A 14963-nucleotide genomic window follows, 5' to 3' on the forward strand; every position below is an offset into this window, starting at 1 on the left:
ATCAAAACTGAAGCCAATGTACAGCAAATTCATCACTCAACATCTGCAAACTAGAACTTCTTTTGTTAATAATTTCTGAACATAACGGAGCACACCGGTGAGTGCTGATCACCTGGGGCCTGACTATGAGTAAGAGTAGACTGTAAATTGCTTGTAAGTTAAATAAAGGCCACAATACTAAGTCATTACCCAATCACTGTAGGTGAATGATGCACACCTGACATTGTTTTATTATACATGAGACACACACAAATTATCACCACAGCTAAGCACACAGGTTCTTGTAGAGATAATATAGTTAACTGAAGGTTGGATTCTAATAATTCATTTTATAACCGAGTCACTGAGAAGCAACTCATGTATGTATAATGCTCAATGTATAGACCCAGCCGGAGACCCTAGCTGGGACCTCATCCAACATCAGACCCATGACAACCATCACAAAAAGTTTATAAACTAGAGGACACAACTATCTGGAGTCATGAACTGTGCAACCATAGTATAGACCAGTGACCCAGTGAGAGAACAGATTCATAATACCAACCTCACTTCCAGCAAACTCCTAAGGATTACTGCCCCAAGGATGTAAAGCGTGGGATCAGAGTAACCCTTTCTTAGCTCAATTACAAAATGGGTTATCAGGATCATACCCACACTAATGAGTTTTAGCCACTTTACAGAGTCTCATGTACAGGGGCCTCCCAAATTCGCAGGGATTAGTTTCTCAAAATGGCCGCGAATCTCCAAATCCGAGAATAACATTTGCGGACGGGGAGGATTACATTTTTACTTGTGTACCAAGAAATGTATATTCCCTTTATGCATTTGCCCTTAGGACAATTATTTCTTTTACCTTTAGTATTGTATGTGTGTGTGTGTGTAGACACACACACACACAAAACACATACAAATAATAATTGGAAAATCCTCTCACAAATAATCAAAAGCAAATTTATTAAAAATGTAACAGTCTACCCTCAAGTCTGTGCTCTCTTAATAAAGTAATAAAGCACAGATCTGAGGGTATACTGTTACATTTTTTAATAAATTTGTTTTTGATTATTTGTGAGAGGATTTTCCAATTATTATTTGTATGTGTGTCTACACAAACACACATATTTACAATACAGGTAAAGGAAATAACTGTCTCTAGAACAAATGGCTCCCTGTCCCAGCCGCAAAAATGACGGCAACTTTAAAAGTACCCACAGACATTCTTGGGTACATCCAGGGTGTCATCCGCGAATAACCGAGAACCGCGAAGCATAAATCAGCGAACTTGGGGGGCCACACTGTACTGGAAGAGAAGGTGGAGAGAAGTTGTAAAGTCTGCCTGTTATGTACAATACCCCAACTGGTAACTTATTCTACAGAACAACATTGTAGTCACATGAACTACCCTGAACTATACAGACCTCATTTAACATCCAGACTATAAGGAGAACCATTATCTAACCAATAACACAGCTGTAATACTCCCAGTTAGGGACAGTAGCACGGTTCACCCGGTTAACATAACTGGGCGATGTACCAGTGAATAAAAAAGATAAAGCCATCGTAACATCCGGGACACTCGACCCTCGGACACAAGACCTAACTAAAGCTAAACTAAGATGAGTAAAACGAATACTTGTAGATCTAGTCATATAACTTATATACTGACAAGAGAACACCACATCTCTCCCTAAAGTTGGAGGAGACGACTAAACAAGCCTCACACAGTCAAACCATATGACAAAACTCAAGTCTACTAAGCTATTATAGGTAGCTGCCAACGTTCAACATAAACTGTGACTTCTAACCTTTCAATTTCTGGTGACGGTTAACATGGGAGAATATGGCTACACTAGTGTACGTTTTGTCGCCAACATGCGATCAACAACAAGAAGCGTCAGTCCTGTGTCACCATTTTGTTTTGTCGATCACATGTTGGCAACATAATGTATGGTAGTGTGGCTTCAACTTTAGACTCCATATACATTAGTCTCGTGCTTCCTGGGCCCAAATATGAGTCATTCCTCAATGACGTCAAGTTATAAAATTAATATTTCCAACACCAATAAATTTTTTTCCAAGGGTTAAGAATTTGTTCTGTTAAATTATGTACAGTACTGTACAGTGGTCTCAATGAAATTAAATACTTTGTTTCTGGAAATGAATTATTAACTATCTTCAAATAACAGATGTACAAGTTATGGGTTTAATAATAATAATAATAATAATAATAATAATAATAATAATAATAATAATAATTATTAACCATCTTACCCAATCAAAAATGTTAATTTTCTTATTTACTTGATCTGTTTTATAATGTATTGGGTTATCATTATCCCATATCCATGAAAATTGTCTAATTTCACTCAAACAATTTATTGTGCATAGTGTTGACTGTAAACGAACAAGTCAGGACAAAATGTGATGCTAGAAAACTGATCGTAAATCTCTCCTTCTGTCCAGTGGTCACATGAACAAAGTTGAAAATAGATCTTGGTAGAATGTCTAAAGTTCTCCTCTATTTCTGATGCGTCCACTGTTGTTAGTTAGTCTCCTATTGCTTGACACATTGAAATATTTCCCTTACAAGCCTGAAATGATTGATGAAATTATAGGTATCTCATAAAAAAAAGCAGAGTGAAAGATAATATATGAAAGCTGGGTAAGATAGCAGTACAGTAACCATAAATTACCAAGTTCATGGAAAAGATAAATAAAAAAATAATGTTTTTTCATGTGTGTGAGAAGCTTCGAGAATATTCATTACAGAACAGTACAGTACAGTCAACCCTCACTTTACGCGGTCCCACATTCCGCGTTTCCATGTTTACGCGGTGCCCTGCCAGAACCCAGGATGCTCACATTCCGCGGTGCGTGTACCCCTTTACGCGGGTGAAGTATAATTTTTTTATTTAGCTCATAAAATTCATACAAATTATCCGGCCAGAATATAATTTACATTGCTGGAATTCTTACAATTTGATGACCATTTTGAATATAAACATCATAGATTTTGCATAAGACATACAAATTTTAGATATAATGTTTACTCTGAGTAAATATGTTATCTTTTGTGCAAAATATATGACATTTATATTCAAAATATTCCTGGTCTTACAAGGAATCCAGCAATGTCAATTATATTATCCTAACTTTAGTTTGAGGTATTATTTATTACTATACCTTAAAATCCAGTGGTTTTCCCCCAAAAATTTCTCAGAGAGGGAAGAGCCAGCGAGTGTAGTGTGAGAAGAGGGGGAGGGAGTTGAGTCCATTATTTGAAGGGACATTAACTTGGCGACTGTATTTCTCTTAAGTATTAATTGTGTGCATGTACCATCATAAAATTAAGATGTTATTTTTACTAGAACATAGGTATTGTGTTGGAAAAAGTGGAGTTTGGGGGTCAGCTGGTCTCTATTTCATTTAATCCCATATGTTATGTTATTCACTTTACGCGTTTCTCACTTTCCACGGTACCCTGTGGGTTACATTAACCGCGTAAAGTGAGGGTTGATTGTACATGTAAATGGTAATTAATCTTACTCACTTTACAAACAGGGATACCCATGCTAGACCCCCCCACCACCACCACCCATCTCCTCCTCCAAGACACACACACCCATAGCACATTTCTTTTAATTAATCTATCTATGGTAAACTCATGAAAGGTACAAGTTATGAGGACTGTGCTACCATATTTTCTACCACCCCACTTTGAGGACTCCCTTGTTCTTGTCTTCATTCCCTCTAACTCACCATCCAATCCACCCTACTTGATGACTGTGCAGGAATGGGGTAAATACTGTACTGTAAAGGAACTCTTATACATATTTCCTGCACCTCCCACAGTGCCTCTCGCGCGCTGTAATGAGGCGACTCTGTTATTCTAATATTTCCATCGCCTCATAGCCTTCACATTCTTCCCTCAAGACAAGTGATAAATTTAAAGCAAAATTTCATTGCATAAAATTAATTACTATGTTGTTTTGTTTTGTTTTTTTCTGTTGGGGAAAACAGATCAAATAGAATATTCTTCATAATAAAGTATTTACTACGGTACTTTAAATACAAGTCTACCGTGGACAGTATTTTGATAAAACAAGTTAAAGTTTGTCCTGGACCCACACATGTACACACCACTTTAAGTTCCATATATTTACTCCAGTGATTTTTTCCTGTTACATTTCTCAGAATATAATTACTAACGAATCCCCAGTTTGTTCTTACAATGTTCAGGTCGTAAAAGTGTGCAGTAATACAAAGTACAGTAACCAAAGAACTTTGAAATATAGAAATAATGTAGGATGTCTCATTAAACCTCCCGAGTTCCTGACAAAAATACCCAGTCACGCTCCCAACCCAATCTTAGCCACAAATCACCTACATCTTTACCCAGCTGACTAGGAACAGGAACGGAGCCCAGCCATATCTGAGTGTGGAGTGACATACAGCACTATTTCAAACTCTAACCCCTTTACATTTTAAATGACTAATTAATTCAAAAGTTAAATAAATACTGCAGCTCTTTCTGTAAGTTGCAGCAAATGAGCTAAGAATAATATCACTGCAAGTACCTACAATAATCAGAGACTTATTTATGTGCCAGTTAGAACATCGTGAAGAGAAGGTAGTACGGAAATGTTAATTTACCTTCCTGGGGATTTATTGAGAGAAGCCTTAAAAACGGTGTGAGGTATACTGGCCGAGAGGGTCGTCCAAATAAGGAAACAGGAAAATTCTCAAAGTGTTCTCAGTTTAAACAACCAAACACAAAGCTGTAGTTATGAGAGCCACTGATATGTCTTTTCCACATATGTATTATTAAAACACTCAAAAATATATGATATTCCCTTGAAGGAAACATTTTATATATACCCTGTAAGGATGATCAAACAACCTCTGTATGTGGAACACCATTACCACTAGGTGAATGACGAGAGATGTCAGAACAACACTAAGCTGCAACACTACCTTACATGTTGCTATTAAGTTTAGTAGCTAGTCGCCGACCCATCAGGAAAAACACCAATTGAAACAAATGACGGGACTACAGTAAGATGGTTCCCACTAACAGACACACACATTGTTGTTAGGTTGTTACCTACACAAGACACTTGTAAAACTATATGAAAAAATGAACTCCTACTTAATACAACATCAATAACTATAAGTCTCACTTAACCTTCAGGCCAATGAGACAAGAACTTAAGTTATCAGAACTAGAAAAGTAATTACACACACACACATTTTACTGTTATAATAATCAATTGAAATATTTTTCATTTCATATTCTGTACAGTAAAGGTTTTTGAAAATTATAAAACAGTATGAATCCTTTTAGTTCAGGAACCAGCGGCCCTCACCCCTGATGAGGAAATTTTTTGGCTATTTTTTTGTTTAATGTCCAAACCAGTTTCAAGCCAACAGTAGCAGAGACCAGTGAACAACAAACAGTGAATAAAAGATCACATTCCTACAAAACTAAAGGTCAAATAATCATTATTCAGAAGTCATCTCAAAGAAGCCAATATGCCACACTGCAAGATACTGTCCCAGACTATATGGTAAAACCCCAAAATTATTTTGTATTGCAAGAGAAAACCATATCATAAATGACACAAAGTAAACAATACACAAGTGGAGAGAGAACCCATATGAAATCCTCAGGGGGGGCATTCTCCGGGTAACTGCCTGGAACGATCTGACATTGGAGGTAAATATTGCTGGTTGAGGATTATCTCTGACTGAGCAAACTCTGCCCTCACTGAACCAGGCCATAGTTAACCAGCTGTCAGAACCTATAAAGAACTCTAATCTGCTTTATGGAGCACAGAATGACCCCAAGATAGGCTTTGTTATGTAGAAATCTGACTCATCCTTGAAACATAACTTACCTAACATGTAAATTCATAAAATACTCATTTGAGAATCTGTATTTCCTCTTAGTAGCGCTCAGCCAGATACCCACACCTCAGAAAATCAAATCAGTGATCATTTGTCTACTAATTAAATACTGACCAGTGATAAGCATATATAAACTCTTGTAACATGAAGCATATACATTATACCCAGACTATGGGTGTAACAGCAAGTTGTACACCATGGCAAATAGTCTTTTCTTCACATCAATCCTATAAACAATTCATTAAAGAACTTAGCCCCAAGAACACACTACCAATGGATCAGTTTGGAACCCAATTATATATACAGTACAGTATATACCCAGGTTGAGGCACATGCACACTCAAAAGCTTTTTCGTATTAAAGGAATGATCAGAATCAAGAGCGAATATACCATTACATACATATTTCCCCTTCATTCACTGATAATATTTGTTCAATTTCATTACTGTAATACTGTGGTCATGTTCTGCTAAGGAACAATACAGTACAGTACTCCCCTTACCACATAATGCCCCCCCCCCCCTCCACCCCCAATGTCCTTCTGGTTTATACCTGGTGGCATATAAAACCCTATGATGCCAAACTCTCCACTCATTTTAGCCTCATTCTTCCTTGTCCTTCTCGATCCCTCTCCCACCAACCTCTATATTATACCACACTTTTCCCAATTTTCTCAATTCATTTATTTTTCCCGAACCTTGATCCTCCGAGAATTAATGGATGGTCACACATGGTCACAATTCAGCCTTGAACTATAGTCACATTTTTGTGTGTTAAATGGCTCTAAAATAACAGGAAATACTTCATAAAAAATCTCTACATATTAGTTTGTTTGTCATATATAGGCAGCAATCACTAAATGTTTCCTCACTTACAGTTTCATGTTATTTGATTAGGAATTCACTTAAATCGTGTACTCACCAAATCTATCTTTTTTGGCCAATTACCTTGTACCTTTACTTGTGATCTTAATTACAAGTACAGTACAAGGTATACCATGGAAAGGGTACTGTCATTCTATGCTCCGCCATAGGTTGGTCAAGCAGTCTCTAACTCTGCTCCATTTTTACACTTTGGTGGTCAAATTTAAAGTATCATTTTTAAATGCATAATGCAAAGACAGCGTTAAGTTTTCAATTTTCAGAATACTGTACTCTATGTTTTTGTGAATGAATCTATATATATATAAAAATAGATGTTTTATATAATTAAGGTACAGGTTGTACCTCTCTAGTCCGGCATTCTGTGGTCCGGAAACTCCCGTGGTCCGGAACAATTTTAGTTTGCCCATGGAAAAAATTAATTTGAGTCTGGTACTTTCGATGTTTGGCTAAATTATGCCTTATTTACCCTACTTTTTTGGCGAATTACTACCTGTAATAAAGCAACATCCTAATAAACCAACAAAAATAACACAGATAAAGTTAAATAAAAACTAAAAACAACACAGAAAAAGGTTTCATGTTCTACAGCTTCAGCTAGAGTTGAACCTGATGACTTGGCAACTTCGTCATCCGAGTAAAAACACACAACAACATTGGCTGTCCTTATGTTTTCAACTTTACCACCACTGGTGGGTAGAATTTTTGTTTTAAATTCAGAAACATTAATCAAAATATATATGAACAGTAAATAAGTGTTGTGTTCATATTCTTATGTATAGTAATGACAATATGTTTTCACATGTGTGCACTTACATACGTGATCTCACTTTTTTCTTTACTATTAATGGTTAGCTACTTAATATTGTTCCATTTATTAACATTAAATAACTTTACTTAAAACAACCATATTAATTTTTTACATTAATTTTACTAGCTACAACCAGGGTCCTATTTTCTTCAGTTTTATATGTAGAACCAGTCAGTCACTGGTTTTATAATCAACGAAAACAATGTCGTCTCGTTTCCTCGCGTGTTTTAATATTCTAAGTATTATTAATGAATTGTATTGTTCATCTTGCACACATAAAAATTAATTAAATCAAAAAGACATTCAGTAATAAACAATAATGAATTTTTTGTACACAAGAGAAATGACACCATTTACACGATTTGTGCACGTCCGAACGTTGGCGGGCCGCTCAAACCCGTCGAAATTTGAGTTTCTGCCGTCGAAATTTTAAATTGCGTAGTGTTTTTTTTGTGTCCAAATAAAAAACGTCGAATTAAAAACTCACAAAATTTGAGAACCTACCGTACAACATTTAACCCTTCAATATGTCTTCAAAGAGACCACGAAGCAGTGAAAGTGGTGCTAGTGCTTCCAAGCATAAGCACAAGTCACTATCCATCCAGGAAAAGGGCGAATTTCCACGGTCCGGAAATTTCCACAGTCCGGCACCGGTCGGGTCCCGAGGTCTCCAAACTAGAGAGGTACAACCCGTATTGTGTAATAAAATATTTACAGCTCATAGGAAAAGTTTACACAGCAGCTCATCAAAGGATGTGAAGAGACATCCTGAAACAAAGAAGCAATTATGGAAGCAACTCAACTCTATATACTGTACCGCCTTCATTCACAAAAAAATTTATTTCTGTTTAATAACGTTCTACAGACTCTGAGGACTGATGTCAGCCCTCGTGTGAAGTCTATAGGGACAAGTTCTTACTGTTTAGTGGGACAATTCATCAAGGTTAGATGATTGTTTTGTCATGCCAGGTATCTCACTAACAGTACAGTATTCTTGGAGTCAGAGAATTTGTCTTCAAAACATTCATGTAGTTCAGGACCAAAATGAAGTCCATTTAATAACTGGCCACTGACTTTACTGGCCAAATTTAACTTTTTGTGTAAAGTATAACAGGTTCTAACTTGGAAATCTCTGATATGTTGTTAGTCTCTGTTATTTGACCGTAATGGCCACGTTTTACCGGGACAATGCACTATTAAATTGTTCTTGTACTTCCTGTGAGACATAAATATCTTAGGATGTGTCATACGCAATTCAAACTCAATATAAAAACATCACTGGATAAAGATGGAATATTTAGATCATAAAGAGCATTACATGAGCCAGTACAGTAGATGTCAGGTACAGTAACTGGATACAGGCAGGGACACCCTTGAAGTGTGATGGAAAGGCTGTGAAGGAGAATGTATGAAACAGAAATGTTAGACTGGATGTTAGTCTTTGCATCATGTTAATTAATCAGCACGGATTTGTTATAAACGACGTTTACGTTTTCAAAACCGAGTGCTCCAACATATTCGGTCCAACCTACAGCCTACCCCACTTTGGAGAAAATAAAAAAAGATCAATCATTTACTGGGTGCTTAACAAGAGAATTCCTCTAGTTACCTTAACTACTGTATTCTTTTGCTGCCAAAATCCTTATTCTCACCCCACAGCCCTAAGTCCTGTTGTCTCCTGTACAGTCACACCATGCCCTCTTACCCCTGACACTTCACTGCTCAGAAGTCAGTCGTTTCAACCTCCTCACAAACACACACCATACAGGAGAATAGGACCACACAGATGGTCTGAAAACTAGTCCGGAGCATTACCAGGTAGTGCACCCTGCCAGGTCAATGCCTGTTAGGGCTTTGCAGGTGCGGATCGCGGTATGAATGAGAACGTTTGGGTCCTTTTCTGGGTTGGGGCCATCAAGAAAGGGACTCCAGTAGCCACCAATAGCCATAGTCTCGTTCTTGCCCTTGAGGCCCACGAGGAAGTTGATGAGGCGTGTCGGGTGGACAAAACACTCGCGAACATCACTAGGGTCTTCGCTCAGTGCACAAGAACGACGGAAAATATCTTCTAATGCTGGCACTGCCATTAACATCACCTGTTACAAAATTTTCAAGATTTAATGAGGAGCGTCATCATTCAAATACAAATATTGAAATATAAATAAATAAAACTACTGATGCAAACAACAAAGATAAGTTCACAGTTCCTACACCCTAGAAAAAACTATTTACTGCTTATTTACTATGGTGGTTGATTCCACTTTAGGCTGAATACAAATAAAAGTGATCAAGAACTGAATATGAGCCAAGCTATCACATGGGTGGTGAGCACTTGCCCAGAATGAGCCAATCATTTAAATTAGTAAAGACAGAAAATTCCTTTCCTATGTTAAGTCTAGTTGCATCCCTGTAAATGTGGTAAATATTCTTTGGTTATCTTCAACCTGGAAGTCAAACACTTAAACTGACAAAAAAGTTGTTCCTACACTGTATAACAACTGACATCTGGCAAAAGTTACCTCAAATCTTTCCTTTTATTTGACCAATAATAATTTCAAAAGTTATGTGAAAACAAGATTGACCTTCTATTAATATAAATAAATACACATCAAGGTATTCAAGGCTATTTATTCTATCAGAAAATAATTACTTGTGAACTCCCCACTACTGTACTGACAAATGCCACAACACACTACAAGCTCCTTGGACGTCAACAAACCCATTTAACGCACATTCACAGAACCAAAATGTGCTGTGTGACAACTGACTCATTTCTGATTCACTATCTCCCACACAAATGTATTTTCTTTATCAAACCTTTCAAAGAAGGGCTCGAGTTGCTTCCAGGAGAGAAGACTAATTTCTTAAATACTATCCCTAGATCGTGGCTTTCATGGGTACCTTATGACCCAAACCCACAGATAGGATATTAAAAGCGTGTCCTAAACAGGCTAAAGTTATGATGATATGTAGGATTCAGAAAAAAAAGAAGGTATTATTAAGTGTACATTACCTTAGCAGCATAACTATGATTGGCGTCTGGAGCATCATACACTGAGTCATTCTCCAACACTGGCTCAACTTCTTTATTCATGATGTGAAAAGAGACTGGCCGGGGGAACTGGAATGGCCGGTGAGCAGGGAACGTGTCTGACCAGAGAGGGCGCGCCAAAAAGACATCAGAAGGAACGTACAAGTTACTATATCGTTTCTTCAGCTCCAACACATTAGCCTCTTTCCTGAAAACACACACGATCAAGGTAAAGTAGAGTAGAGGGTGCAGCTGAACACTTACAGTAACAGAATACAGTACAGTATTGGTAAACTTGAAATATTAAGAAGTCTTGATTTGGCCTTAAGAGTGATTAGACCTTTCAAATTAACCAACTACAGGTATAGTAAATATTGCATTACAACTAAAAGGAGCAATATTAAAATCCCCTTTTCTAGGTGAATGTAAAACAAGGCTGTTAAAGTTACCAGGAGTCCTCAGGCAGAGCCTCCCAATGTCAGTTTGGATTAATCTGTTACGTAATTCGTTGAATAAACCAATAAACTTCTTATCAGTTTTCACAGAAGAAATTTGCGATGAAATTCCAGAAGTAGAGCTGATATTTAAGGGAAAGGAAGAAGAGAAATTAAAGAATATCACTATCAGAAAAGAGGATGTTCTTAAGAAGATAAATAAACTAAAGAAAACAAAATCCCCAGGGCCGGATGAAATTTTCCCTCGAGTCTTGAAAGAGTGTAGGGAACAGATTAGCGGACCCCTCGTAAACTTATTTACAAAATCATTTAAGACTGGATTTGTGCCAGACTTGTGGAAACAGGCAAATGTAGTACCCATATTCAAAAAGGGAGACAGAGCATCAGCGTCAAATTACTGGCCGATCAGTTTGACGTCAGTAGTGGGGAAATTTCTTGAATCAATTATAGCAGATAGCATCCGATCGCATCTAGAGAAAAGCAAATTAATCTATGACTCTCAACATGGGTTTACAAAGGGAAAATCTTGTCTAACAAATCTGCTAACGTTTTTTAGGAAAGTCTTCGAGGTAGTAGATAATGACGAAAATTACGATGTTATTTACTTAGACTTTAGCAAAGCATTTGACAGAGTACCGCATCAGAAGTTTCTGAGAAAAATTAAGGTTCATGGTATCGAGGGGAAAGTTTTAAATTGGATAAAATCATGGCTCACCGATAGAACGCAGACCGTCAGCGTAGATGGTGTTAAATCTGAGTGGGGCCGTGTAACCAGTGGGGTTCCCCAGGGGTCAGTACTAGGCCCACTCTTGTTCATAATCTACATAAACGATCTAGATACTGGGATCAGCAGTGACATAAGCAAGTTTGTGGATGACACCAAAATAGGGCGGCAAATTAATTCAGGGCAGGATGCAAATGCATTACAGGAGGATCTAAATAAACTGCAGGGGTGGTCTGAAAAATGGCAAATGAAATTCAACACCAGCAAGTGCAGCGTACTTAATATTGGAAGAACAAATATTTATAATGTATACAGCCTTAACAACATCAACCTAGAGAAGTCGACTTGTGAAAGAGACCTAGGGGTACTTGTAAGCCCGGACCTACGGCCTAGAAAACAGTGCGTTAATGTTCGAAATAAGGCAAACAGAGTACTGGGTTTTATATCTAGAAGTGTAAGTAACAAGAGTGCAGAGGTCTTATTGCAACTATATCTTGCGCTAGTCAGGCCACACCTCGATTATGCGGTTCAGTTCTGGTGCCCCTATTATAGAATGGATATAAATTCACTAGAGTCGGTGCAGCGAAGAATGACAAAAATGATTCCGGGAATTTGAAACCTTCCACATCAGGATAGGCTAAAGAAACTTAATTTGCATTCCCTAGAAAGACGAAGAGTGCTGGGAGATATGATAGAAGTATTTAAGTGGGTGAAAGGAATCAATAAAGGGGATATAGATAAAGTTCTTATAATATCCGAGCAGGATAGGACTCGGAGCAACGGATTCAAGTTGGATAAGTTTAGGTTTAGGAGGGAGATAGGGATTAACTGGTTTACAAATAGGGTGGTGGACGAGTGGAACAAGCTTAGCAACTTTGTAGTAAGTGCTGGAACGCTGGAAAGTTTCAAAAGGAGGCTGGATAGATTCATGGATGATAGAGAGTGGTTGTAACTCTCGACAGGAGCTGCCATGCACAGGCCAACCGGCCTATTGCAGACTCCTTATTTTCTTATGTTCTAATAGTATACCCCCTTGTGTTGACAGACTCAAATAAAACATGAGAGTTGTTCTTTAGGTCTCAATATCTGTTTATAGCCATGATTACCTCAGCCAAGTGAACCCCTTCAAGCCTCTTTCTGCTTAATGTATGGAAACAATACACATACAACTTACACTGTATATAAAACTTACATGTGTAATAAAATCTTAGGAACTTGTACATTATAGCGAGGGACTACTCTCATTCTTCTGCGAGGTGGTGAACGAGAGCGCCCCCGACTCCTACTTCGTTTTCTGCTCTCTCGTTTTTCTTCCTTCTCTTTTTCGCTGCGTTCACGGTCTCTGTCTCTCGACGTCCTGGTGCGCTCTTCTCGCCTATCTCGTCTCGGAGAGCGGGCTCGGGGACCGAGACAGCCGCGGGTACCAAAGCTCCCGGGTTGAGTTTCTGTGTAAGGCAAGTTAAGTATATTTGTAAGAGTTAAGACGAACAAACCTGAATTCATTCCAGATCCAAAACAAGATTACAGTGCGTGCCTCTGTGTCAGACGACAAGATACACTACAGTAGGTACACAAGTGAAGGCCTGAAGGTACAAACCACACTGTACAGTATAATATGAGGATGCTTCATCTATTGGTCGTCTCCAGCTGTGCTATCTATATGAAGGCAAAAATAATAAATTAAGAAACAAGTGATAATAATCAAACATTAAAGACCCTCTCCTAACCTACCACTACTGAAATTGGGTGGAGGCACGGCATTATAGGAACCTCCGCGACTATTCATCTCCCTCACTGGCAGGTTGCTGCGGCTTTGGTTTGGGGTTGGAGCTCCTGTGGGTCCAGGAATTACTTGTACACGGTTGGCATTCCATTTAAAAGGCATGTTGGGATTATACGTTGCCTCCACCAACACACGATCTCCCACTTTGGGTGCTTGTCCTTTAACACAACTGCTGAAGAGTAATATGTAAATTAAGCATAACACATGACCACTACTTCCTGCTGGTCAAGAGGAAGGTACATTACTTAGATAGTACAGTATAATGGAAAATATAAATTCATTACTACAGTCCTGTTAAGGTAAGGATATTATTACATACTCTTTCCTAAAGCACATGAGATCATCTTCCTTAACAAATATTACTAGACAAGAAATACAATTTCTCCTCAGTCATACCCTTATCAGACATTAATCTTGTAAAACAGTTTTACTCGCTTGTACCAACTTTGTTGGCAAACATTCTCACACTATAGCAAAAGTTTATAACAACACGTTGACCTTCAATATCAAATCTACAGTAGAATATCTGCACTGTGATTGCTGGCAGTCTCCCCCTCCCTCCTATGGATGCTACAGTCTCCCCAAGTTATTCATTAAATAACATAATTCTTTGATGTCTTGAAACTGAATCGCTGTGACCTAAAATAATGTTAAGCATTAATCAGCTAACAATATGGTGCTGGTAAATCTCTCCTGCAAGCTTGGATATACAGTACAGTGGTCCCTTGGTTAACAAGCGCCTCGGTTAACGAGTTACCTTCCATAAGATTCTTAACTTCGGTTAACGAGCAATCCCTCGATTAAAGAGTTTCTTGCAAGCCGACCTCCACATGTTTTAGCTTGCATTTGGCGGTCCACCAGCTGTAGTATTAGTCCGCCAATACAGTAATCGGTTCTACGGCTTAAAATCCTTACCCTTTTAGTAAATATCAAGAAGTTTATACTATTCCATAATTTCAAAAGTTTAATATTAAATTTTTTAGTCATTTTAACAATTATTGAACATAATTGAAGGTAGGGTCACTAGTTTGTGACACGCCATCCAGCCTGCCAACACAGCATACAGGCGTCAGTCTTTTCAGTGGAGGTAACATCTTGCATGAGACTCTTCAACTAAATGCTTTTTTCTGTGTTTACAAGCAAATTATTGGTCATTTTGAAGTTTATTTTACATATTGACAATATATAATACAGTGCAGTGTTGATTTAAAGAAAATAATCTTGAATTACACCAAGAGAACTAAAATTTTATGGGTGAAATGGCACCATGGGGTGATTTCTCTTCCACCCCAATGCCTTCTCTTCTCCCTTCTCCTCCACCCCCATTCTAATTCCCATCATCATCCAGGAGCCTTCTACATACACACCTCAAAG

General features: G+C 37.9%; 1 protein-coding gene across 4 annotated transcripts in view; it reads right to left on the minus strand.

Moving 5' to 3' along the window:
• LOC121878885 (cell division cycle and apoptosis regulator protein 1-like) overlaps positions 1 to 14963 on the minus strand; it is a 39367-nt gene that overhangs the window by 18280 nt on the left and 6124 nt on the right. For 3 of the 4 annotated variants that reach the window (XM_042385317.1, XM_042385314.1, XM_042385315.1), the window contains 4 exons: positions 13538 to 13761; positions 12999 to 13251; positions 10610 to 10835; positions 9412 to 9692 (listed from right to left, as the gene is read on the minus strand). In XM_042385317.1, the coding sequence (XP_042241251.1) occupies positions 9412 to 9692; positions 10610 to 10835; positions 12999 to 13251; positions 13538 to 13761 (984 nt within the window). The remainder of the gene's footprint in view (positions 1 to 9411; positions 9693 to 10609; positions 10836 to 12998; positions 13252 to 13537; positions 13762 to 14963) is intronic. The other variant, XM_042385316.1, reaches the window with a different exon arrangement.

Source organism: Homarus americanus, unplaced genomic scaffold, assembly GCF_018991925.1.
Source record: "Homarus americanus isolate GMGI-L3 unplaced genomic scaffold, GMGI_Hamer_2.0 scaffold24057, whole genome shotgun sequence".
Classification (NCBI taxonomy): domain Eukaryota; kingdom Metazoa; phylum Arthropoda; class Malacostraca; order Decapoda; family Nephropidae; genus Homarus; species Homarus americanus.